This window comes from Tachysurus fulvidraco, chromosome 18 (genome assembly GCF_022655615.1).
Source record: "Tachysurus fulvidraco isolate hzauxx_2018 chromosome 18, HZAU_PFXX_2.0, whole genome shotgun sequence".
NCBI lineage: Eukaryota > Metazoa > Chordata > Actinopteri > Siluriformes > Bagridae > Tachysurus > Tachysurus fulvidraco.
In genome coordinates, this window is record NC_062535.1 from 10117088 (window position 1) to 10144806 (window position 27719).

General features: G+C 37.5%; 1 protein-coding gene across 2 annotated transcripts in view; it reads right to left on the bottom strand.

Moving 5' to 3' along the window:
* Positions 1-768: 768 nt before the first annotated feature.
* cfap58 (cilia and flagella associated protein 58) overlaps positions 769-27719 on the bottom strand; it is a 93835-nt gene continuing 66884 nt past the window's right edge. The window contains exons 16-19 of one of the 2 annotated variants that reach the window (XM_027156192.2): positions 26891-27010; positions 24434-24567; positions 4164-4253; positions 769-929 (exon numbers count right to left, since the gene is read on the bottom strand). In XM_027156192.2, coding sequence (XP_027011993.2) covers positions 809-929; positions 4164-4253; positions 24434-24567; positions 26891-27010 — 465 coding nt within the window. In that variant the 3' untranslated portion in view covers positions 769-808. The remainder of the gene's footprint in view (positions 930-4163; positions 4254-24433; positions 24568-26890; positions 27011-27719) is intronic. The other variant, XM_027156193.2, reaches the window with a different exon arrangement.

The window sequence follows — 27719 nt, forward strand, 5'->3', positions numbered from 1 at the left end:
GAAAGGTAAAAAAAATTCCCTAGTGCCAAATGAACATACATTTATATGCAGTGTATAGAACACAAAAGCTGGAGAATGAGTGAAATATATAATTGTTTGATGAAGATGTTTATGAAACCTGGAATGAAGCATGAAGGCAGGCAAAATACACATTTTGAAAAAAGTGAAAAGGGTGAATGAAAAAATGAAAAAGCAGTTACAGAAAATGATAAACACATGACAAACATAGGAGAAAAAACACATACAAAGAACGAGTGAGAGAAACTAAAAGGAAAAAAAACAAACAGATCATTAATAGCCAGAGTGCTCTTTCAACCAGTGACTAAGAACAACCCTGCTAATGAAACCAAAGAAATAAACCAAAGCCATTAATGCAAGTGCAAACACATCTGCATTACTTACAGTTGATAAATGAGTACAATGGCATTTGCTTTTTAATTTCACTCTAACCATAATGTTACACTGTGAGCATTGTGATTTATTTTCTCAGACTGAACAGACAGCCGGTGTGTGTGTGTGTGTGTGTGTGTGAGAGAGAGAGAGAGAGAGAGAGAGAGAGAGAGAGAGAGAGAGTATACTAGAGTATACTGCATATATATATATATACATACATATATATATATATATATATATATATATATATATATATATATATATATATATATATATATATATATATATATACGCATATATATATATATATATGCGTATATATATATATATATATATATATATATATATATATATATATATATATATATATATATATATATATATATATATATATATATACTGTATATTAAAGCGTTCAGGTTGTAGCTTTCTTGCCCGGCTTCATGTTGAAGCCTCCCCCTGTAAACTGGGGTCCATCGGCACGTTGAGGTACGATCAGGAGTTGCCCACCCTGCGCCAGACACCTTTCCTGTTCCCTAGGGGAAAATAGATGACAGGAAAGTAGTTAAAAGGTGCAGTAGGAAGAATCAAACCTCACCATCATACAGGGATAATTAATTTATTTATTTTTTGACAGCTCTGACAGCAATTGTGTTTGTTCACTGTGATTCAAAAACAATAAAAACACTGTAGTTCTGTATCACTGCTCATGATCCTGACGTACGCAAGTTGGAAAGTAACCATGACAACAAGTTTACGACAGGCCTATTTATGCTGCAATATTATTAAATAATGATAAAACTATCAGTACACTAAAAGTAAATGAATCTTGGGAATAATCTACATCATCTCATATAAGGTTAGATTATATTTAGCCAGGAATGCTGGGTACAAAGTTACCTAAAAAGTAAAGAATACAGGTTTGTTATAGCCTAAATCAAGCCAGATACTGTAATGCTTGCTGGAGTAATACCAGAAAATAACAAAATGAAACACCAGCATACTTTGCCTCTGTACTGTCATATGCTCTTGTTGGCAGTTATGTATATCCTGTGTCTCATACACAATAGGTTATATTTTTTACTCTTTGAAAGTATCAGAGGTGGTGGGAATCACATTGAAACCTTTCATGCTGAGACCTTTCAACAAATAAAGAAGCAAATGTATAATGCATATAACATCATAACAGCCATTGATCCATATTATGTTCTCACTTCATCCACCATATGGAGCTGTCTGAGTCATAGCGTAAAACTGCAGTCAGAACTACAGGTATCTAAAAAGCAGGTCTATACATGTCTCTCTCACTCTTTACTCTTGCCAAGCCTTCTAAGACAGCTGGACTCTACTAACATGGCTTGGATTGGGTCTGTGTTCCCCTGTTCTCTCTGCTGGGTTGGATCTACTTAGTAACTGTTCTATGGCCTGAGCCTGCTGTTTGACTGCTACTGTGGTTGAGCTGATTCTTTGTAATTGTAGAAAACAGCACTCATCGTTCTCCGTGCTGGTCAATGTGCTTTAATATGCCTTTTCCACTGTCAGTGTTCAGAGCTTATGTTTGCATCATTAGCTCTCGCCAGCCATATGACCGCTACCAACCAGAGAGAGTAAACATTAGCATGCTTCGTCCAGGACCACGGAACCCAGTAAATCATCTTTTTTGAACTACTGCTCATGCTGCATCATAGGGTAGTGTAACAGACTCTGAGGAAAACTTTATCTGCCCTTTTCTGCATAGAGTCTCACAGATGCCCGCAACTTGTGTGACTGGCAGGTAAGAAATAGTATGCCATTACTCCCATGCAGAGAGCATGGCCAATTTTGCTCCCTAAGGCCTCCCTTGAATGCTTTCTTAATGTAAAGTGTTATCTGAAACTTTCATATTCTTTCTAAACTGAATATATTGAAATGTGCATGTGATACATGAGTCGCACTCTCTATCTAGTATTGCCTAACCATCAATCTAATACCTTATAAAGTGGCATTCAAAATAGTGAACTGGATCCTTAATATTTCCAATATTCAAATCCAACAAACTACATTAACGTCATTCTATGTATTTGTATTGTTTGTATAGTCGTGGCTTAGAGTCCTTCAGTGTCAGTCATGTCATAATGCAGGCATGATTCTTTCCAAGCTAAAGCTGAAGCACACGCTCTTCTAGGTTGTCTCGGGTTTGACATAGACACACACAGGTCCTGTATGCACGCACACACACACACACTCCCAGCAGAGAACATCTGCCACCACCCAGATTCCTTTTAACTGTTCTCCAGTGAACGCTAAGCCCTCATTTCTCATTCAGTACACCACTAGCGGAAGAACGTATAAACACACACAAACACACACACACAAATGTGCAACACGCTAATATGCACACTTCACTGCATTTCTTGTTGCCACAAACTTTTTTCTCTCCCTCTCCATCTTCATTTCTCTGCTGCTCTTTCTCTCTTGCTGTGTTTGTCCAATATCAAACGCCATCAATTAAAATTCACTGGCTGTGTAATGAGATTTCACGCTGGGAACGATGAAGACATTTGGCAACAAGCTTGAAACACAGACAGACACACACACAAAGACACACACACTGACACACACACACACACACACACACACACACACACACACACACACACACACACACACACACACCAGCCACCTTTGTTTTGTTTTTCTCCTTTTTCTCCTCCTAACATCCCCAGCTAAAGGAATATTATGCAGAAGGGCTTCAAAAGTGACATTTGGACAGAACAGCAGACATCTGTGAAACATGCTTTGATCGAAACGCCATTCGCTTGACTTGTAGAATCAGCGTCATGTGCTGCTAATTCCTTCTGACAATCGCAAAATCAAGCCACATAATTACATTTTCAGTGCTCAAGGACGCTGACGAGCGTTATGAGATGTGTGGAATAATTTAGTAAGAAGTTTAAAGGAGTTTTGCTGCCTTCACTTCCAGAAGTGAATATGAGCTATGTGCTGAAATTTGTTGGTGGCTGTGTTCAAACCATTTGGCAGAGATGGATAGAGTAACAGAAGTGAAAACAACAAAACCAACACCAGACACAACTGTAACGATAAATAACAGCAATGGGGCCAAACTAATTTAGGTTGTGGCCATGTTTGAATTATTTGGCAAATACAAATAATTGCAATGAGTCAAAACAACAAAAGCGGCACCAGACACAACATTTACAATAATAACAGCAATTCTGGTAAACTAGCGAACATGTACTGTAATAAGGCCGAAACCCCATCCGGTAACAGTGGCAACTACATAAATAAGCACAGTCTCTTCTAAAAACACGAGTGACATCACCACCAGCAGGACCAATCATCCTAATAAAAAAATATAGGAAACAACTCGAAGACTTGTCTAATCTGACAAACCTTTAGCAAATTTGCATAGAAGAATAGTACAAAATATCAAGATGTAGATGTGCAATGCTGATCATTATGATGGTTATATCAAGTACTGACCCAACCGGAACAACATGCAACCAATAAATGTCTGATGTTTTAAAAGAAATAATATTTGTGTCACAGGAAAATATGTTCCATCTTTCAAGCATAGTGATTATGCACAGAGAGCGATAGTACGTATGAATCAAACATCCAACCATGGATGTATAAGACAAACATGCTAGAGTTTAGTTTACATGTTCTTTTTGTGCTTTGGGGTTAAAAAAGACAATCATTTTGAGCTGATTGGCATATTGAAATCTCTAAATTGTCTTTAGTATGTAAGTGTGTGTGTATGTTTGTACCCAGTGATGGGTTGGCACACTGTCCAGGTTGTCCACCTGTCCTGTTCCCCGAGTCCGGAGACAGACTCCAGGCTCCTTGTGTAGGGTAAGCTGTACAGACAACGGATAAATCTTCTACTATTTAATTCCATGACAAAATGTGAGACTGGATCATGTTTAACAGTCAAATTCAATCTGAAAACAGCAGGTGTATAAAGACAAACAAACTATTCTTCTCTGGTGAAATGATCCAATATTCCCTTTACATTCAATCAGTTTTCATAAAATTTGCATTGTTAGAGATGGTGTAAACTTTTCCATAGTATTAGTGATGTTACTGCTGAATTTTTCATGGTGCTTAACGGCATAAAAATGCTAGGAAGCTATGAGTGATCATAAGTATTATTTTGAATATCAGGCTGGCATTTGCCAGTCTTAAGACTATTAATGATAAATCAGATTATACGTTACAAGACATGTTCTGGAGACTTACCTAAAGTTATAGCTTTACCGGCTGACTAAGAGAAAGCACTGCTCTTATTTATGATAAAAAGAAAACTTAAAATTAAACAATTTTACCATATAAACCTAATCATACTGAGTGTCCATCATACTTAATTTAGTACCTGTGTAATTGTTACTATAAAATGTATATATTTATGTATAAAAAGATAAAACATTAATATTAGCCTGAGATTTGTTCAACAGATCTACATTTACGTATATGGCATTTGGCAGAAGCCTTTATCCAGCGCGACTAACATTTTATCTCATTTTCTGTCCATGTCTTTAAGTAATAACACATGATGGACCATGCTGTTATATAAAAATAATACACAGCAAGGTGGTATGTGTATCAGCGTATTATTTTTGTACAATAGTATGGTCCAAAGTGTGTTATTCTGCATATACTAGTGACACAACTGTTTTTTTTTTTATTATTATTTTTATTCTTTGATCATATCCACCATACCATGATCAAGTCCCTGTGCATGAGCTTTTACAAATTAGAACAAGTGAATTAAACTTAACACATGGTCCTTTATATAGGCAGAACTAGTATACAAGCTGTATGGTTCTACAAATATAACGCACACCTTCTGACTAATTAGATTGAAGAATTCAACCACGGTGTGGTGTAAAGAAACGTATACCACAGAGCAGCCGTATTCTCAAATCTGATTGGTCAGAAGGTATTTTTGTAGAACTACACAGCTTTGTTGCTGGGCCATATCACACTGCTTTGTCTTGGATTATTCATACACAACCGCACAGTGTTTCATGTGCTATTCCTTACTTAAACAACACGATTTCAGTGTGGCATATGTTTAAGCACTGCACAGTATTCAGTTATGTTGTTCGGGTCTGTGGGACCCATCTTCATAAACATCAATAGTTTTGAAAAACTTTTGCTTCTTTGTAAATTTGTTGATTTTTTTTTCCACTCATAACTTGATTAAATTTGATTTTCTTTTGGTTTTTTTTTCTTATTACATTTTATTAAAAGACAACAAAAAACAAGTAGCACTTTAATTAAAAAAATGTGATGTAATAAAGGTAAAGGGCAAATATTAACCATATATGCTGTTTATATTGCTTGTAATTGGGATGAAGTAAACATCTGTAGAGTATTTTAACATAAAATTTTTTGATTGTGTTGAATTAAAAACCCAAAAATGCAGCAGGTCACCAGACCCACGAACACTGGCTGTGTAACAAAAATACGAACACCATACACCTGACATTGTCTCTGAGCAGCATTACAGAACATAAAAATAAAACAAAGCGTTAATATAAAGATTAACATAATTCAAAAATTCAAGATTAATATTAGACATATTTAAATGTGTTTATATTTATCCCCAATGAGCAGCCTGAGGTGACTGAGGAGACTGTGGTGGGGAAAAACTCCTTTGGATGGTAAAGCAAGAAACCTTGAGAGGATCCAGACTCAAAGGGGAACCCATCCTCATTTGGGTGACACTGGAGGGTGTGATAAATATACACTAATTCAATATACATTCCGAAAAATGTTGTATTGAGGGGGGTTTGTCCTCAAAAAATCACATTTGGCATTCTCTTCTTAGTATATATCCGAATACTTCATGGAGCAGAGCTGGTAAATCTCTGAATGTCTCAGGATCCTCACATGGATGGCCTCATCTCAGTGAAGGTCCAAAATCCTCATGGCCCGAAAGACAATCGGAGCTGGTACAAATCTCAAGGAGTTTTTCCTTACCACGGTCGCCTCAGCCACCTCAGACTTGCCCATTAGGGATAAATACACACACAGTTTAATATACAGTAAGTCTAATATTGATCTTGGTTCTTTGTATAATATTAATCTTTGTATAATGTTGAACTTTTCATACATTTTGTAATATTTCTTATGTTCTGTAAAGCTGCTTTAAGATAATGTCCATTGTTAAAAGTGCTAAACATATAAAATTGAAGTGAATTAAAATTAAATAAAGCTGCTTTGTGACTATATGCACTGTTAAACGTGCTATAGAAATAACAGAATAGACTTTTTTCTCTTTTATTTGCCAAGGAGTCCAACATTCACTGCCTAATGATTTAAACCATAGCTTCCAATTCAGTGCTTGGGAAATATCAGAAAGTCCACATTGTGATTTTATTCCAGTCCAGTACAAGGTCTAGAGAATAAAAGCTGGCTTAGGTGTTTTTGAAAGAAAACATGACCACGCTGGCACTGGATTTAAAAAACCTTCCTCGGCTCATACAGCTTCGGGAGTTATCCACTAATCTCCATCATCTTCGCTACAACTCGAGCTGCACTCTGGCCCAGATTAATCTTAGTCAAACTTCATTCATTAAAGCTTCATTCATTAATTACTTCACTAATTCATAAGGCCAAATTAATCTGTGTGATGATTAGGGTGTGATAATAGAGGCTACGTCTCTCTGCATTAACAGGCGGAACATGGCCACATCAGATGCCATTACAGCACGAGTGGTGATGATGCATGCGAGAGTGTTTATTTAACACATCCATATGGCTGTGGTTGTAATCAGGTTCAATTAACTGGACAATATATTGGCTTTATGTTTCAGAAGATACCTATGAGAATATATCAGGCATATAGTAGTGGCTATACGATGCATACTCATTGCATTTGGATATACAAATCTAGGTGATGAGCGAGAGAGAGAGAGAGAGAGAGAGAGAGAGAGAGAGAGAGAGAGAGAGAGAGAGAGAGAGAGAGAGAGAGAGAGAGAGAGATATTAATCAATAGCACTGATTGATTTGTGTCTGGCTACAAACCAGGCAAGCAGCCCGCAAACAAACTGCCAACAGGAAAAGTGTGAATATTTCTCGACTCTCGCTTGTTTCTTTAATGGAACAAAAAGAGACATCAATCCATTAAATCCACATCAACAGCTCCCTTTTCCCGGCAGAGAATAAAAAAAAAACAACTGGCTCTTGTTCATCAAAGCAAGATATGATCAAATGTGATTATCAAATTAATATATGCAAATTTCCCTGCTGCTAAATCCTCATCCACCATATCAGCATCACTTTTATCAGTTAGATAAAGAATGATGATAGAGGCATCTGGAATAACTTTTTTTTTTTTGCCTGTGCTTTCAATGCTGGTTCAAGTGTCTTGAAATGACTTTAGACCCCAGCACTTTCAGCTCCAGTGACTTTGCGTTCGATTTCGTTCCTACAAATGGCTACAAATTTGGTGCCTCTAAATAACTATTGATTTCTCTAAGATGGCTTTTCAGTGACGTTATTAAAAATAGAGCATATTTTTTATGGAAATAAAGTTGGAATGTTTTCAAAAATGCAAGTGGTAAAATGTACGATTAGACGCTAGTTGTAACGTTAGACGATCCGCTGTTCTTTCATCTCAAATCCCACCACTTAAAAATATATATGTCAGCGACCACAAACCTAAAACAGTACACTATATTCGTGAAATTCTGTCTTTGCCTCAGTCTGTGGGTTCTTCTTTCTTAAAATAATCCGAGTTTATTCTAGAAAGCTCGGGTGATCCGACACCCTTTTTTTTTCTGAAATGTCTCTTTCATTTTGATTTCACACACAGCTTCATTTATCAGACACAGCACAGTTGTTTGTACAGTATGTACGGCTGCATATGGGACTTTTTTTATATTATTTATCTATCATTTATTCATAATTGTTTCCCCTTACTAAAAGCACACACACACCACCACAAGTGAGTTTAATACGGGAAGAAATGTTAGACGAGTGCTCTTGTGTACATCTTGTACACACTCCCATCTTTAAATACAGATCTCTTATCCTATGTAAAATTTTAAGCATTATCTGGTAACATTGATTATACCACAGCTCGATGGGGAAAGCTCAAATCTGATTGGTCAAAAGTTTAATATTATTGCACTTGTTCTAATACATTGTTTCTATAGTAACAGGTCCTACACAAAGATGAAGCAAATGAATGATGAAGCACTCCATAAAATCTGAGACTAATAATTAAATAGATTATTATAACTGGTTGTCTTGTAACAAATTTGTTGATGTGGTGTTTTTTTTTTTGTTTGTTTTTTTTTCGGAGCGATTTATTCACAGAAGTTTATGATTACATTTATACAATTGTGACATTTGTGACATGGAAGTTGTCTCAGTTGTAAGCTTTCTCAGTTCCAGTTATGCTTTCGGTTTTCTCGTTAACATGACAGACTGCTGAGTGTGTGTTTGTCTGTGTTTGTGTGTCTGTGTGTGTATTTGTAGCTGTAATGAAGGTTAGAACAAGAACTAACTTGTCTCAAAGATTTTCCACAATGTTAAGTAACTATTAATGGTTAAAAAGCATTAAGTGATGTGTCTAATCATTTGTGTGTGTGTGTGTGTGTGTGTGTGTGTGTGTGTGTGTGTGTGTGTGTGTGTGTGTGTGTGTGTGTGTGTGTGTGTGTGTGTGTGTGTGTGTGTGTGTGAGAGAGAGAGAGAGAGAGACAGAGAGACAGAGAGACAGAGTGGTAGAGGCTGTGATGGACTGATGTTTATCATATAGTAGCTTATGTTTTATGGATGTAAGCACAGGAACTAATTTGTCTCTCAGACATTCCCCAATGTTAAATCTAACTATAAACTGTTTAAAAGCACAACATGCCATTTAATAAATATTTCAATGTTGTAATCATTAGCAAATTGCTATAGTATAAGTAAAATAGTATCCAAAACATGCTTTTATACGAAAGTAATGCACCTCAGGGGTCGCAGCACTCAGCTTTTGTCTTGTGCTGCATTATTTTCAAATAACAGCACGCTCCGTCATGGGCTACTCCTTAATTAACAGACATATGAATGTCATAAGTGTAGAATATTTCTACAACACTTTGTCAAAGATTGAGAATATTTCAGTGTAGGTAAATGTTACGAAGCAGCATGATGCTGAATACACAGCCTCTCCTTTAACACTTCTGCTTTGTTTTGTTTTTTTTTTTGTTTGTTTTTTTAATTTACTTTTCTTTTTATCATCGAAAACTTGTTTTCCTGTTCTGCTGCTAGGATATAATGGAGCACCGTTGTCATTTAGTGACTTTTATTAGTCGCATCCCACAGTCGCATTCAGTCCCCTGCAGTTCCGCAATCAACAAGTGAACAAATATAAAAGCTGCTACAGAGACACTGACGCAAGCCAGAAGCGAAAAAAGTGTTACAAAGCTTCATCACACTAGTGCCTATTGATCCATAATAACAGTCTGATTTACCCAGAAAGATGGATTTGTCATTGTGGCATGTTGGTATTTCAAGCAGAGGCTCCAATTTCAAAAAGGAAATGCAATCCATATTTTACGGGAAAGCAGTATGAGGTCTCAGTGATACATGCGGCAATCATATTCAAATGACGGCCTAATTTGGATGTAATGCTCCTATATTTTACCACCAGAAAATACAGATGAAGTCATCACGGTGCATCGTGTCGATAAGTGCCGACACAAATAATGGAAATTTTACAGGCTAATAAAAATACCAGACACTAAACATTTCATAAGTACGCAATATCAGACAATACTGAATTTCAAATACCAAATAAATCAGACTTTTTCCCCCAAAAAAACATCTTTTCAGCTAAGAATATTGGTAGATTTAAACTCTAGACCCTTGTTTAAAAAACAGTAAACACTTAAAAATTCAACAAAGTTTGACTCTAACAGATTTTGAATATAACACTGGGATAAACTCCAAAAGTTGGCAGGCGGATCCACATACACTGACTATCAGAATGTCTTTCCATGATGGCTTCACACTGTACAATCGCATGATGCAACAGCATACAGCAACAGCACCGTATGGGATCTCATTATTCGAAATTGCATCATGCTCACATTCAGCATGAATCCTCTGGTCATTACTATTATTATTCTAATTTATTTTTAATTTAACAGGAATACTGAGAACAAATGAAAAATTCTTTCTGATTTATCAGCAGAAAACTGTCCGAATTATATATTGGATCGGCATTTTGTGTCATTTTTCTGAAGTTCTGGATTGTTTGTGTGTGTGTCAGGGTGTGTGTCAGTGTGTTATTGCAAAGCTCCACCACCTCTTTTTGTCCGGACAAAGTGAATTTGTCTCGAACGGCCGCCTGCACCTGCTAAATGACCTCAAAGCCCATATCATTGGATCAACCGTGCTTCTCATGCCTATTCTGGATCAGCGCCCTCTGGAATTAGCATGTCTGACGGAAATTTTGGCTGGCAGAGGACTGACATTCACATCTACAGGTGCTCGCTCCAATAACAAATGCCTGGTGTATAATGTCACTGCAAATCCTTCCATCCATAGAATGGAGGAAGGAGTCAAATAACTTACAGTAATCAGAATGAAATTACTATATTTCTCTAAGAATACCTAGAAAAGTCAAATTGTAAATTTTTGTAACTTTTTATGTAACAATATAATTGGAAATAGTTAAAATAGTTGAGCGAGTGTGCTAATTTTTTGTGGAAAGAAAGAAAAGACTTTTTCAAGACATCCAGAAGATGAAATGAAGCTTAACTATTCAGCGTTTTAAAGGTCATAAACAGGATTATTATTTTTTTAAAGTCAATCCCAGAATACGGATTAGGCAGCCGAAAAAAGACATTAGTCGAGTTTATTTGTAAAGCATATTAAAAAAACAAGAAAGCACTGTACAAATGCTAAAGCTACAATAATAAACTGATGTAGAAGAAGAGTTTTACAATATGGAAATTATTTCTGTTATTAATGTGTAATAAATTTCTCTAAATGTCTAATAAAAACGTCTAAAAAACGTTCTGGAAAATCTATTTTAATGTATCGAATAGGGGAAAAAATCTGGAATGAAAAATGAACATTTTTGTGCTTTTAATTTTCTGTTAGAAAGATTCTTAGAGAATGGAGCATTATTTGTATAGTAGTGTAAATGTTACATTTTATATGAGAAACGAATACAATTTAAATAGTATTTGTTTTTCTTCACTTGATAGTATAAATCGTATAGTTGCCTCTCTCTTATACACACATGCTGAAATCCTCAGAACTACATGTTTGTCTCTCAGCTCAGTGCAGCCACTAGTTTCATACAACCAGCATCACACATTATTGACACAAATCATCGCCATGAACCGTCATTGGGTTCACAGACATACAGGAAGGCATTTACTCTGTGGCGTGGAAAAGACGAGCGCTGACAGGCAGCACGTTCGAACCAGATGCGGAGTGTTTGGTGGACACCACGCTTGTAAAGCTGAAGAAAATCAGAGCTTTAGCTGAAACACATCTGTAGAAGGATTGCTCTCTTGGGCTTGTCTGACGGTGATCAAAAGTCTTTTAAGCTCCTAATTACATTATCAGTCAGTTGGTGGAGGAAAGCGAGTGCAAGAGAGAGAGAGAGAGAGGCATTGATGTCCAGCAAAGTGCAGCAAATAGAGATTTGGGAAAGATAGCAATCTCATAAGGATTGAAAGAAGGATAAGGATAAGAGGAAGAAGAAGGTCAGAAGTCCGATGGTGGTGGAAATAATCTCTTACAGTGTGTCTATACAGTAATTACATGGATGCTTCGCTATGTGTTGATTTGCGCTGATGGATTGCACTTATTGCATTCATCGCAAACGTCTAGACGAATCTTTCTCAAATCCAAACTCCTTTATTAAGACACGATAGTTTACCCAAAGTTGGCTCAAAAAATGATGACAAAGAGACAAGCAACAATTCATCTTCTGTGTGTGTTCACATCAGGAAGCCATGATTTTACAACAAACAGCAAGCAAGAAACCAACTTGGGTATGGTGCTGTAAAGCAACAAACACGAATCGCTCTAATGATTCCTCAGACCACTCATATGTAGTTTAAAGTTTCTTCCAATTTCCTTTGTTACTTCCTTGCATGCTTGAATGTAACAAAGGAAATAGCGTTGGTGCATCTGGTTACTGTACACAACTTGTACAACTAGTGTGTTTTGCTACTCCGACACAGCTAATGATACAAAGCCTAGCATATGAAGATACACAAGCACACATTTTAATTCAAATGATTTCATGTTGATTATATGCTCATGTAATTTAACTAGTTAGTTTTAGCAGTGTAACAATTCGGTTGCTATTGTTTCCAGGTAGAGTACACCCTCAATCGACAGCAGCAGTGGTTGCTACACACCCACAAGAGACAACTACAAGCAACATTATAAACTTCTCAGTGTGAATGTAGAATTAGTTTGAAAGAAAGGCGTGTGTGTGTGTGTGTGTGTGCGTGTATGTGTGTGTTCAAGCATATTCTACATGGCTGATCACACCCTCACTTATGAATTCTAAATCAAAATACCCCCGTATACCCACCCCCACCCCCACCAAGCGTGCAATAATCCCCTAGCTTCATTTGCATACAATTTGTTGCTACCTTGTCATCTATTCTGTCTCCCGGAGAGTGAAGAAATCAAGATGGCATCGCTCGTCTCGTGCCTTCTGAAGCTGACAGTTTACACAAACAAGTCAGCCGGAACTCACTGGATTCCACAGCATGAGTGAAAAAACACTACAATACCAAAAATGCTTCCTCATGTAAGACTTAATAACATGCTTCAAAAACAAAGAAATTAAAGCCTGTATATTTATAGTTATGACAGCGCTGCTGAATTCTCAATTCTGATTGGTTTGAATCAGATATTAATGAAATTTCTATAGCGGAAGCTCTAACAGTAGTGCAGAATAATTCAAGTCATTAATGCACACATTCACATATGTTTCTTTTCTGTAGTAACGACTGATTTATGAGAACTTGTTTGCTGGATGAAGGACATAAATTAACAAATTTAAAGAGTGGTGTTCAGGCAGAATAGAATGGAATAGAAATTTCCAAATAGTATAAACAACTATATGCATCCTTTTGTTTCGTGTCCTAGTGCTTAAACCTAGTGTGGATTCACTCCGAGCTCAGTACCAAACTTCACAAGCTACCAGCACTACAACAAGTGGTCTGGATGGCCTTGACCTCAGCCTTAACTCCAGCTGGGCTAAAGTTGATGCAGCAGCTCGAGCTCCGTCTACTTCTGAAAAAGCTTGTCAGACTTCTTCTTTCGTCTTTTCCCTTCAGGGGTCGCCATAGCAAAAGATCTCTCTCCGCCTTTCCCTATCTTTTGCATCCTCAACACTTGCACCCACTAGCTTCATATCCTCATTAATTACATCCATATACCTCCTCTTTGGCCTTCCTCTTTGCCTCCTGCCTGGCAGCTCCATGTCCATCATTCTTCTACCAATATACTGTACTCACTCTCCCTCCTTTGAACATGTCCAAACCATCTTAATCTGGCCTCCCTAACTTTGTCCCCAAATGTCCAACATGAGCTGTCCCTCTGATGTACTCGTTCCTAATCCTGTCCAATCTTGTGACTCCCAAAGATAACCTCATCTTCAGCTCGGCTACCTCTAGCTCTGACTCCTGTCTCTTCTTCAGAGACACTGTCTCTAAACCCTACAGCATGGCCATACAGCACCTTCCCCTTGTTTCTCTCTGATATTTTCCTATCACACAGAACTCCGTGTCAAAAGCTTGTCAGACTAAGGTTGCTAAAACTGTTACTACTACTACTCAGACCATTCAAAGCTTATACAAAGTCAGTAAACGCTACATGGTTAAACCAATAAACACATGTAGTGTCTGATATAAGTCACATTGACTTCTCATCTTTGCCACACAAATAAAAAATACAAGATCCCAAATTGCTCCCACACCTTACACAGAAGTTTAATGTTTGAAGATAACAACCTTTTAGATGCTTATGGCCAAACACTTGGTACATCCCAGAGACAGAAATGGGTTTGATATCACTATCATTTTTTATTATTTTTTTTTTATATTTGATTGTATGAATTTATTGCCACTAGTAGGCTAGGCAAAAACAAATATGCATGAAGACGACCAATTCTTAAAGTATTTACATTCATATAAGCCATTAATCACCACTGGGGTGAATAACAAATAAATTTAATACTGAATGTGGAATCTACAATAAAGAGTTAAGGTTAATAAGAGAGAAAAAAATGAATGGGGTGATAAAGATCAGAAGATTTTCCAAAACAGGAAAGTTTTCAGGACAATGTGCTGATAAATGTGAATTATTTTCCTTGAACATTTTCGCTCTTGTTAAGAACAAGTTAATACAACCTTCCTGCTTTTGTGATGTAATACACTACAGTTTCATCCATCTGATTTATAAGAGATTATCACTCCTTCAGTGGTCTTGATCTCTAAACAACTTGTTCCAAGGCAGTCTGGTGTATAAGTGAACTGTTTAAATGTCCTTAATTGTGCATTGATTCTCTGGGTCAAGCTATTCCAGCTCCAGGCATTTCAAACGACCTTCATGCCTGAGGAAGATGGAGAGAAATACAGGAAAAGGGGAAAAAAGTTCAGTCTATTCAGATGCATGATTAGCCACAGGTTCTTGGCGCTACCTCTTCCAGGCGATCGATTGAGAAAGTGCTTAGAGCTGATTAACTCTGTTTCAGGATTTGAGAGATGAGAAAAACGCAAGCAAGTGCTTTTAACAAATGAGTTACGGGAAAAAGCCCAAGATTCACACTTAAGAAAACTACTACGTTACCAAGAGAACGGACCTGCTGAAAGCAAACAGCTTTCCTTTTGTATAACGATCGCTTCTCAATATGGTATTCTTTCATTTTGGTGCTAATTTTATTTCTCCAGACATGAATTTTTCTGATTCACAAAACAAGGGTAACATGCTTCATGGGTTTCGAATGAGAAATAGAAAAATTCAAAATGGCAAACCCCAATTACGGAGTTATGGTCCATATCAGCAGTGTAATGGTCCAGATCAGGATCCGTTAAAAACGCTCTACTTCAAACTAATAGGATGGCATGTAAGTGGGTCTTCAGGCCGACAGACAGCTGTCTGGAGTCTGGAATGGATTAGTTTGAGCCCCACATTATTGCTGTCACCTATAAAAATAAAATCTGGTAACGGCTGATGCTCATTTGGCATTTATATTTATGCCAGAACACATGATATTGCATCTGAAACAGATTACTGAACGAGTTTTAGTGTGCATAAACTAGGCCTATGATGTACCATGATGTTCAATCAGCATAATATATGTTTTTACATGAATTCTTCAGAATATTGCCACTACTCTTATGGAAATGGCAAATGTCCCATAACTTCAAATGCCTGGACAATGTCCCCAGTACAGAAATCCGGATGATGGCTCGATACGGTTACATCATATTAGTATTACACTCACTGTACAGTAGCCTCGATACAGTGAACCCAGTTAGTGACCTCAGTAAAGTGACCTCAGTTCAGTAGCCTCAGTTCAGTAGCTTCAATACAGTGAGCCAGTAACTCAGTCTAGTGAACCCAGTGCAGTTACCCAGTACAATGTACAGTAGCCTCACACATTACACAAGCTCAAAGCTGTGAGAAATTTCAAAGCATTGGTCACATCAGACATGAAGAAAATCCACCTCAGCCAGAGCTATTTTTAATTTTATAATTCTTTACAGTTAAGGATTATCCACATCTTCAGGTCATGGGATCATGTGCCAGCAGAGAAAGAAAGAACGAAAGAAAGAAAGCAAGAACACACAACTCACACACACAAGGCTGTTATACTCTATCAGTGCAAGGTTACTGGATAGATGAATGCAGCAGCACTATTATTTTTAATCTGAAATTAATTAGCAGGATTTTGTTTGGCAGCTGAGGAAAGCATGTGCTCATTAACTTTGAGGGAAATTGTTACACCATGAACTTTGATCAGATACTGCCATTAGGAGAACAAAGTAGAGCATGCACTTCATTTCCACTTCATTCCAGCCCTCTCACACCTTTAAATGGTTCTCACCTGTTTACGCTTCACACACTCCAGTCTGGAGAGAAATAACCACAGAACTCGGCAACACACAGAGAAATTAAGGAGGTAGGACAGCCACTCTAAGACACTGAGACGTGTTAAGTGTTTTTATACTGGATGTGCATACTGTAGATCTCTCTCTCACTCACATATGTACCCCCAATTATGTAGGTCCTTACATAAGCACAGGTTGAAAAAAAAATGCAGAAGCATTTACATGAAAAAGGTGTTGTTCATGAAAATCCTGTTACTTAACTCAAGATACTGATTTTGTGTCATTTAACATATGAAACATGAATCAAACATTGATCAGCTGAAAATTGTATAATTAGCGATAAATTCCTACAAATTTACATATAGATTATATGCTCATTATGGCAAGATGCTTAAATTGCTTATTCATTTCAACTGCCCAAACAAATTAAGAGAATTTACAGAAATTGTAAATTTGTAAATCTGGCCAGACATTTTCTTTTCAGTTTGGTCTATAAAACATTTATTAAAGATTGATCACTTGGTCCTACAGTAGCCAAATTATTAGTCTTAAACAAGAACATTTGAATATTAATTAGCAGACTATGCTAATTTTATCATTATCTCTTTTCATTTAAGTTTTTCTAGATGACTGAAGTACTTAGGACTATCGGTGTTTCTGTGTATGTTTTCATACAGTCCTGTTCATGTGAGGACCGTTAAAGATCTTGTGCCGCAGATTTACGAACTAAATGCACCAAAACAAATTGTTTAATCTGGTACCTCAGGTTAGGTTTAAGCTAAGATTTAGGTGAAGAGAGAGCGTCAACTAGCCGCATTAATCATTAGGCAGTGGAAAGTTGTCACAAGGACAGTCAGACAAAGGTGTGATTGTGTTTGTTCACATGGCCTTTTCATGTCACTGTCTAAAGACCACCAGATTCACACAGAACATCCATGTGTATACATGCACGCACATGCAGTGTGTTAACCTGTTATCGCTCAGCCGACGATAGTTACACACCCAGACCCTGTCTGGTTTATGCTTACTTTTACAACTGGTTTCAAATCTGAAACCTGCCATTATTGATTAACTTCGCCTTAATTGCTGCTTCGAGCTTGCAAAGATTTTCCGCCTTGTGATTACAAATCTAGCCGTTCGTGGGATAACATATGCTAATTACATGCGCAAAACCTCTACACAAGCAAGATTTTCCCTGTCCTCCAGCATCGACGGCCCGACATCCTGATAAGACGCTTGCGGCTCAGATTCTTCAAATCCCACCGCTAGGAAGAGAAGCAGCAAATTGCCTTTTAATGCCTCTTAAGATGGACTTGCTGGAGTGAGAGTTTAAATTACACATGTTAATTCCTTTATCTCATTCTAATGTGAGGAGTTCTGAAAGAGACTAATATGTATGCCGAATTGAACGTAAAAAATATAAAGGACAATATGAGCAATAAACAAAAACACAAGTGAACAAACTCTAACATGCAAATCTGATTTAGTAATGCTTCAGCTGACGGGAGCTTATTGTTGTGTATGTAATAAGCATGTGAAGCCCAAGGCTACTGTCTGTATCTATATATGTTTAGTGAATTTGTTTTCCCATTTATATCAGAATTGGGCATGATCTTGAAAGAGTCTACCTACATTTCTGTGAAGATATCTTCTCTTATCAGTTTCTGAACATTTTATGAGTTTAAGTGGGAAACCTGGGAAACCTCTACGCTTCAAGCTCACACCTTTAAAGTCCAAATGAAAGGAAAAACATACCATGCTTATGTGACTTTTTTGTTTTAGTTTTCCACATACCTAGTCCAAATAGTCTAAAGTTATTTTAAACTACACTTCTTTTAGCATCTTCATCTAGAAAATGTCTTTGTCTTATTCATCCCACATTTTTTTCCCCACATCACCAACCTCAATTTACAATCAGGCTATATGTTTAGAAGATGCTGCTAGGGATTAGTGTAACGCTGAGCCATTACTCGCTTCTGCGGGAAAAAAAGCTATCGATCGGCTGCTCGTCAGCCAGGCTTAGATGCCATCCATGCGAACTTCCAGCAGCAAAAGGTTGGACAATTCAGGGTCAAACTCCCAAATATGTCTCACTGAATAACTGACTTTCATACAAGCACTTTTTGCAAATTCATGCAATGATTGTTCTGGTTCAATGCAAACTGCTACCTAAAGCACATTTGCTGCAAAAGCTGTAGGCAGAAAATAGAACAAAGCAAGAAGAGATATTAATTAATGAAGTAGTAAGGCTTATTGGGGTATCCTGGCATAATGTATTTCATGACTTCATAAAGGTCTATGCTAATTTACTAACTGATGATACAATAGTAGTATTAACTTCTACTCTTCCTTGGTTATTAGATCTTTTACCTCAGTCGGTGTGTAATCTAGTCACAGGGGTTGCAAACCAGTGATTTCTCTGCCGGATAAATAGAGAGGGTTGAATCGGGATGGTCATCCAGCATAAAACATGCCAAATTTAAACATATGACATGGCGCAGTTGATTTACAGGGTGCCTGTGGAAATTGGGCTGCTGTTGGTCGAGGAAGGAGAGAAGGGAGAAGGGTTTGTAGGCAGAGAGAGAAAAGGAAAGGCAGGAGTATAGGTCTGAGAATAGGGATTCTTAACAGTGGTACAATGACAGGGAAAGGTAGAGAGCTAGCGGACATGATAGGAGAAGGCTACCTTATATTCCTATATACTGTGTGTGCAGGAGACCAGGTGGAATGGGAGCAAAGTATGTTGTATTATAGAGGGATACAAACTCTTTTATTATGATGTGGATAGGAAGAGAAATGGGGTAGACATGATCCTAAGGATGAGTTTGTGAGGGATGTTTTAGAGGTGAAAAGAGTGTCAGACAGGGTAATCAGTTTGAAGTTAGAAATTGAAGTGGTGATGTTGAATGTGTTTCATTCTATTGTGGTTATGCTCCACAAGTAGGCTGAAGGAAAGATTCTGGTGTAAGTTATATAAGGTGTTTGAGAGCATTCCCAGATGGGAGAGAGTAATGATTGATGCAGATTTCAATTGTGAGAGGAACAGAGGTGATGAAGAAGTGATGGGTAGGTTTGGTGTTAAGGAAAGGAACCTAGAAGGACAGATGGTGGTAGACTTTGCTAAGAAGATGAAAATGGCTGTAGTTAACACTTATTTCCAGAAGAGAGGGAAACATAGAGTTACATACGAGAGTGCAGGTAGGAGTACGCAGGTAGAGTACATTCTATATAGACGAGGCACTAATCTGAGAGAGAAAGTGGTGGTAGGAGAGAGTGTAGCCAGACAGCATCGGATGGTGATGTGTAGGATGTCTGTGCTGGTCAGGAAGAAGAAGAAAGGAAAGATAGAATAGAAGACCAAGTGGTGGAAGTTGAAAAAGGAAGAATGTCGTGAGGAATTCATACAGAAGCTAAGACAGTCAAACTACAGCAGAAGTGATTGAACATGGTGATGGAACAAGAGCACATGTACAACAGATAAGGGTGATTATAGATAGAGATGGAAAGGTACTGACAGACGAGGAGAGAGTGCAGAGAAGCTGGAAGGAGTATTTAGAGGAGCTGATGAATGATGAAAATTAGAGGGAAAGACAGGAGGAAGAGGTGTACATTGTAAAGTAAGAAATATTACAGATTGGAAAGGATGAGGTGAAGAAGGCTCTGAGGTGAATCAAGAGTAGAAAGGCTATTGGTCCAGATGACATACCTGTGGAGGTGTGGAAGTGTCTAAGAGAGACAGCGGTGGAGTTTCTATCTAGATTGTTTAACAGAATATTAGAGAATGAGAAGATGCCCGAGAAATGGAGGAGAAATATTCTAGTGCTGATCTTTAAGAACAAGGGTGATGTGCAGAGTTGCAGCAACTACAGAGGTATAAAGTTGATGAGCCATACAATGAAGCTATGGGAAAGAGTAGTAGAAGCTAGTCTAAGAAAGGAAGTGGATATTTGTGGGTAGCAGAATGGCTTCATGCCCAGAAAGAGCACTACCAATGCGATTTTTGCTCTGCGATTGTTAATGGAGAAGATGATACATACAGAAATGGTCAGAAGGAGCTGCACTGCGTCTTTTTGGATTTAATGAAAGTGTATGACCCAGTGTGCAGAGAGAGGAGCTATGGTACTTTATGAGGGTGTCAGGAGATGTAGAGAAGTAGTAGACAAGGATATGGGATATGTATGAGGGGGTATGACAGCAGTGAGATGTGCTGTAGGTCAGAGAGAGGAGTTCATGGCCCAAGATGGAGGTGGGGCTACATCAAGGATCAGATTTAAGTCCCTTCTTGTTTGCTATGGTGATGGACAGGTTGACTGATAAAATCAGACAGTAATCGTTGTGAATGATGTGTGCGGATGACATTGCGACCTATAATGAGAGCAGGAAGCAGGTGGAGGAACACCTGCAAAGGTAGAAGTCTGCTTTGGAAAGAAGAGGAGTGAAAGCCAGTCGTAGTAAGACAGAAAACATGTGTTTGAACAAGAGAGGGGGAAATAGAACAGTGAGATTACAGGGCAGGATAAGTGTCAGGAGTGTTGTGTGACAGAAGAGTGTCAGAAAGAATCAAAGGAAAGGTGTACAAGACAGTAGTAAAACCAGATATGCTGTATGGGTTAGAGACTGTAGCAGTGAGAAAAATACATGAGGCAGAGATGGAGTTAGCTGAGATGAGGATGTTGAGTTTCTCTTTAGGAGTGACGAGGATTAACAGGATTAAGAATGAGCACATCAGAGGGACAGCTGTTTTGGGGACAAGGTCAGAGACTAGATTGAGATGGTTTGGACATGTACAGAGGAGGGAGATGGTTATATTGGTAGAAGGATTTTGGAGATTGAGCTGCCAAGTAAGAGGTCAAGAGGAATGACAAATAGTAGATATATGGATGTGTTAAATGAGGACATGAAGGTAATTTGTGTGTGAGTAGAGGATGCCTAGGATAGAGTTAGGTGGAAACAGATGATTCACGCTGGTGACCCCTAAAGGGAAAAACCGAAAGTAGAAGGCCTCAGTAGGTGCGAATAGTGTACCTTTCGCTCAACTGGAAAAAGGGGACTTTTTTACAATACTGCTATATAGAGGACTTTTTTTTTTTACAACACTGCCATAAAGTTCTGCACAAAGTTCTTTGTGTATTCCTCCAAGATGGACAGTCTTAAGAATGAATAAGGGCCTGGAAAGAATCTACTGTATGTCTACAAGATTTACAACACCAGTGGCATACGATTGAATTAAATTTCATTTCAGTGATAATTCAATGCATTCAAACAATAGATACTGTCAAAAATCAGATTTGGATGGAAGTTTAAATCCTAAATAAACACTTCAGAGGTGGCAGTGAGAAGGAAAAACACCCTGGGACAACATGAAGAAGAAATCTTAAGACAAACCAGACACATGGAGAGAATCTTTCATCTTCGGGGTGATGCTGGATAATGGGATTATACATCATTACGCTTCTTTAACTGTATATTGTAAAGAAATTAATACTAAGTGTATTGAAGTGATGTTTAGTATATGCCTTTCTGATTACAACAGCAGTAATTATTACCTTAACTACAAGGCCACAGTATCATGATGTTATAATTCATAACTGATTATCTTGGGAATAAACTAAACCTTGATTAAATTTATCTCTACATGTTTACAAATGCATTCAATAACAATTCATAAAATGTGCAGTTTAGCTCTTTGTTTGTGATAAGTACATGCCTTCATGTTTAAATGAGGATTAATTCAAATATTAATGCATGGTTTTTCATGAACTGTTGTTTTAAAGTGTTACAAGATTATTACCAGTACTGGAGGCCCCTGGATGCTACTCTATGCCTTATGTCTACCTGTAAATTAAACTGAAATTAATTTTCATATGACACAGGCCAGTCAGGATGCACACATGCACTCAGGGGTCGCATTCGTTGGTTACCATATCTGAAATCCGTCCAATAGTCCAACAGTGGGACCTCCGACCAAGCAACGGGAAACAGCACAGTCAATCTACTGCACCAGATGGTACAGACTGGCTAATAAGAGCCAAGCAATCTGTGGCTGTTAGTGTGGGTGTGCCAGCTTTTCATTTAGGAGCAGTATGTAATAATCAGAGCCATAGGTATAGAGAGAGGACTGACAATTAACAATGTTCTAGGGCAAAATGACCTCATGACTGCAAACTTTCCTCACAGGTTTCTTACTAAATTGTAGATATACTTCTATTACTGCTGCTCTGTCCGTTATTAGTTATTAGTGAGGATGTTGCGACAGATGGGAATAAATGTCTATGATATTAATTAACTTGATTACATGATTAATTGCAGCAGAATAGATAAGAGGTAATGCGACTATTGCAGGACATCGGTGAGCTGGATTAAACTCTCAGGTCAGGTGAGAAAGATTAATTGTAATCGCCGCTTTGAAAATATTGTTGGAATCACAAAAACAAACTGTGTTCATGTAACTCAGACAACCATGTGGAAGCGATATCATTTACACTGAGTAAATTGATCAAGATTTGTGTTTTCTGTTAATAATGTGTGCTTTTTTTCTGTGCGCTAGAAATATTTCAGTAAAAGCCTACACATACTGTATGTCAGTTTTAACTTTAACAGTGTATACCTGTAACTCACATGAAGCTCTTCACATCAATTCCTGATAAAATACATTTTCAAAGAACAAGTCTTACCGAAAATAATGTATTTCCATCCATTTTTTATCGCGTCAGGTTTTGTCGAGGATCTAGCATGCTGTAGTAAGTTAATCTACTATATTATTGAGCTGAGCTAAACAGATAATACTTCTTAGCTAATTTTACTTTTATAGTTTCTTATATAGTTATCTGGCTACATCCTGAATATAGCTGCCAATGTCTGGGTAGATTAGGTATTTTTTAAAGCTTCTGTGTTTTAGCATTAGATATCTAACCGAGGCACTGAACTGTAACCATAAGATTTAAAAAGCTACAGAAGTTACAGGTGCATCTCACTTGACTGAATGGTTGAGGGATTAAATGCATCTCGGAGATGTACCTTGAACAGTGTAGCACCACCTGATGTGAGAAAAACTATAATTAAAAGATCGATCCTTTGGTACAGTGAACAATTGCATGTCCTGAAACAAATCTCATGGCAGTGTGAGTGATGGTGGTGGAAAAACAAAATCAAGGTCTTCCAAATAGCTTAGAGCAAAGGTATCAATAACTACCATCAAGCCCTTGTCTCAGCCAGAACAGCTTACTTTTTAAACTTGACAGAAAGCAATATTAGGAAAAAAAATATTAGCCATCAAGCTATAAACGTTCACATAAATGATTCCAGACGTTTCCAGCAGCAGTAACAACAGTAGGCTAATGTTTTACTCAGTTTATTAATATTATTAATATAAAAAAGAGCAAATTACTAATAAGCCCTTATGATGTTTAGCTTAATACTTACAGAGAATTTTTATGTTTGTGTTTTTTTGCAACTGTAAGGACAGGAAATAGAAGCTGAGAGTTTGACTTAATGATCAGCCACTAGATGTTAATCAAGCATTGCTTACCAGTGATATAAATCAAGAGGAAATGAAACAGCACCTCATTGAATCCCCACTCACCAGAAGGGCTCTTGGAGGTTAACTTTAACACCCATCAACTAAAAGGCAACAGGATCAGTGATAATTTAATTAGGCTTTATAAGGGTCTACTGCTGGCATCGTGTGAGCCGTGTGAACGTACAGCTGATAAGTCATGGAGATCAGTCATGGAGATCATTCATGGAGATCAGCTGGCATTGCAGTTCCACTTAATCTTGTCTCTTTTTATATTCAATTATAGCCATAATTTCAGTGCATTTTTTTTAATCCGTTACTTTCCTGAACTTTATGTCATTTCAAGAAAATTTGTGCATGTACAAGTATGAGCATGAGTTGGGTTATACGTTCAATGCATAGTTCTTCTTTAGTCTTACTCTCTTACCTGAATTTCAGGTCCTTGCGTTTCTGCATGAAGTACTTCTTCTTCGCGTTCTTTAACTCTTCATCCAGTTGCTCAATCTCTTTCTTGTACTCTTTTGCTTCAGACTTGTACACGTTGACTTCAGCTGTCAGCACCTGAAAACGAAAGAGGGACAGTTCAAACAACCAATGGGACAATCCAGAAAGCATGGTAATATTACTGTAAATGGTTTATTCATTATAGTTTGGTCTTAACAAGCATGTTCATTGGATATTTGATCAACTGTTACTCCGGGACAACTTATTTTGAAGTTTTAGTGCTGAGATGAACTAAATTCTGCATTACTTTTGACTGCTTATAGATGATACATAATTTCATTTAACTTTAGAAGTAATAGATAAAAGCCCACAAGGAATTCTGATTTCTTTAAAATAAACTACATTAATACTTGAATTCACAGGACTTTTGTAAGTGTGTGTGTGTGTGTGTGTGTGTGTGTGTGTGTGTGTGTGTGTGTGTGTGTGTGTGTGTGTGTGTGTGTGTGTGTGTGTGTAAATGCTCATATGAATGATTGACACACCAATTTATACATGTTTTTTTATAAATTTATACAATTTATACATGCTTGATAAATGAGGCCTTGTTTGCAAATTTGATGTAGATCGACTGTAGGAACTGAAAGTATATGCAATAACAAACACAAAATTTGCCTGAATGCTTATTTCCACTCCCTGCAGGTGAGCTCCATGTTCATAAACATTTGTACTTTTATTATACTAGTACATTTTGACCAATCATATACGTTGTTTATGTGGACCTTGCATTATGATGGAGTACAGCTAGCATAAGTTCATTTAACAAAAAATACAGTAGATGTAGCAGTCAATTCTGTTCAGTTGAGTCTCTCTGAAGCATTTTAACAATTTCCAGCTGCTAAACTGAGTGGACTCTGGCAATCATCAGGATGTCTCTGTTTCTCATATCCTGTTTAAGTCTGTGCTGTCTATCAAAATTGAAACTATCGGTTAAAAAGTGAAAAGGAAAAATGGAAAGATACAGAGGAAAGAAGAGTAAAGGGACTGAAAGTGTGTGTGTTTGAGTGTCTGTTCGTTTGTGTGTATATAATGTTTAAAGACTGAGACAAAGGCAGGTTGAAAAGAAAAAGAAAAAAAAACAGAAAAGGTCCCAAATGTGTTGTCTAGCCGAGGGGTCTGTCAGGTATCTGCAGAATTGAATAGGTTTCCTGTGATGCAAAGCGGCTTTTCTGCCGATTAAAAAAAGAAAAAGAAGGCGGACTAATTCAGCGAGTTCCATTTAACAGGTTTATTTAGGAGCCTCAGCATTCAGCTGGTAAATAAACAGGCCTGTGCTCATAATGGAGCTCAGAGCAAGAGTGCTGATGTAAGATCAGATTTAGCCATAGCCATAAAAATCTCGCCGCAAAGCATAAAGCTGAGCCTGCAGCAGCACTTCTGAATGGGTCTGAATGGGACTCCTGGGCTCATTCTCTGAACAAATTTGCTGAACCAGATTTCGTTTGACCACTTACAAAAAACCCTAGGAGGAAAACTGATCCATGAGCAGTGCTATAAAGTTAAGACATATAAAGTCTGGCCTTAAGAAAAATAGACACATGTGAATAAACTTTTTCCAGCATCTCTTGTCTGATCAAAAACAGCAAATATTTATGAGTGTAATATTAAATACATTTAGTTTCATTTATTATACAGATGTTTTTTAGTAGTAAATGATAGTAAAGTGTTTTTAGCCAAAACAAAACAAAAGGGTTGTAACAATACTGTGTTTTAAGGTGAACTGAAAGCTCTAACTACAGCCAAGAAAATAGAAATGAGGCTTAATTTATGAGAACAACTAGAAATCAATAGAAAACAATACTTGTACCTGTGTGGTGCTGCAAAGCATTTACCTCTTATCTCCCGTCTTTCTTACCCATCCCAATATCCTGAGTTTGAGTCTTACATGTGTGACTGTTCTTACTGTATCTTAATATCAGTTAAGATTTTCACTATGAGGCCATGAACCCTGTGGTTCTCTGTTGGTTTCTCATATAACATTTGTAATTATCTGTCTTTCAGAACCTACAGATTAGTGAAAGGCGATTGTTGCATCCAGGTCTCTTTTGTCGTGATGAAGGAATTAGGTCAACCGAGAAGCTACAGTCGCGACAGAAAATCCCAGACGATGTTAGTTCTAGCCGTTTGTGACCAGGCACAGGAGTTCTTAATTAGGCAGAAGGGTAACTAATTATTCATACCCATGATAGAGAGAGTGAGGGGAATGGGAAAATGATTTATGATCTGATAAAAGCCTGACATTTTGAGGTGGGGGCATGAGGGGGAGTGCAGCTCAGAGTGGATTGGTTATTCCTTTAATAGTGAAAGAGTAAATCATGGAGTAGGGAGAGACAAAGAGGGAAAAAAATGAGAGGGAATACAAGAAAGAGAGACTCAAACCTACCATGATCTGTTTGTTCTTTTTCTTCAGTGTTTGCTGAGTTTTCCAGAGTTGTTCAGCTGCCTCTGGACCGGGCATACGAGCTAATTTGTGCTTCAGTTCAATATACTCCTCCTCCTTCTCCTACACACACACACACACACACACACACACACACACACACACACACACACACACACACACACACACACACACACACACACACACACACACACACACACACACACACACACACACACACACACACACACACACACACACACACACACACACACACACACACACAAAACAGAGACATACATTCACAAAAACCGTTAAATAATTGTGTGTTAATAGGGTACAAATCTACATTAAATGCTCCCCAGCTCCATCAGATAGATATTAAAGCCCTAATTTCAGCTATGAATATTCTTCCATTAAGTATGCTCGAGAGTGTGTTCTGTGCAAACATACTCCATTAAATGAACTCTTCAGAGGACTGATGGTGAAGCAGACAGCCTGGCATGGCTTTCTATTTAATATATCAAAAAATGTTACTGTTCCATCTAGGCTATATTTTATTCTTATACTGGAGAGATTTTCTGTACTTCAAGTACTTTTCTGAAGCTTAATGCCAAAACATTATTAAATAATGTTTTCACATAAACAAATAAAAGTAATGAACACGTTCTGTATATAAAATGTAAGGTTATTTCCCTTTATTTCTCTGTTAGTCAAACCACTGTAGACTGGTTAAATGATAACTCTGATAAAGGTGTAGATAAAGTTAGTGTTAGGTCTCATTTAATATATAAAAAATGTAAATGCTGGCAAATTGGAAAATGATAAATTA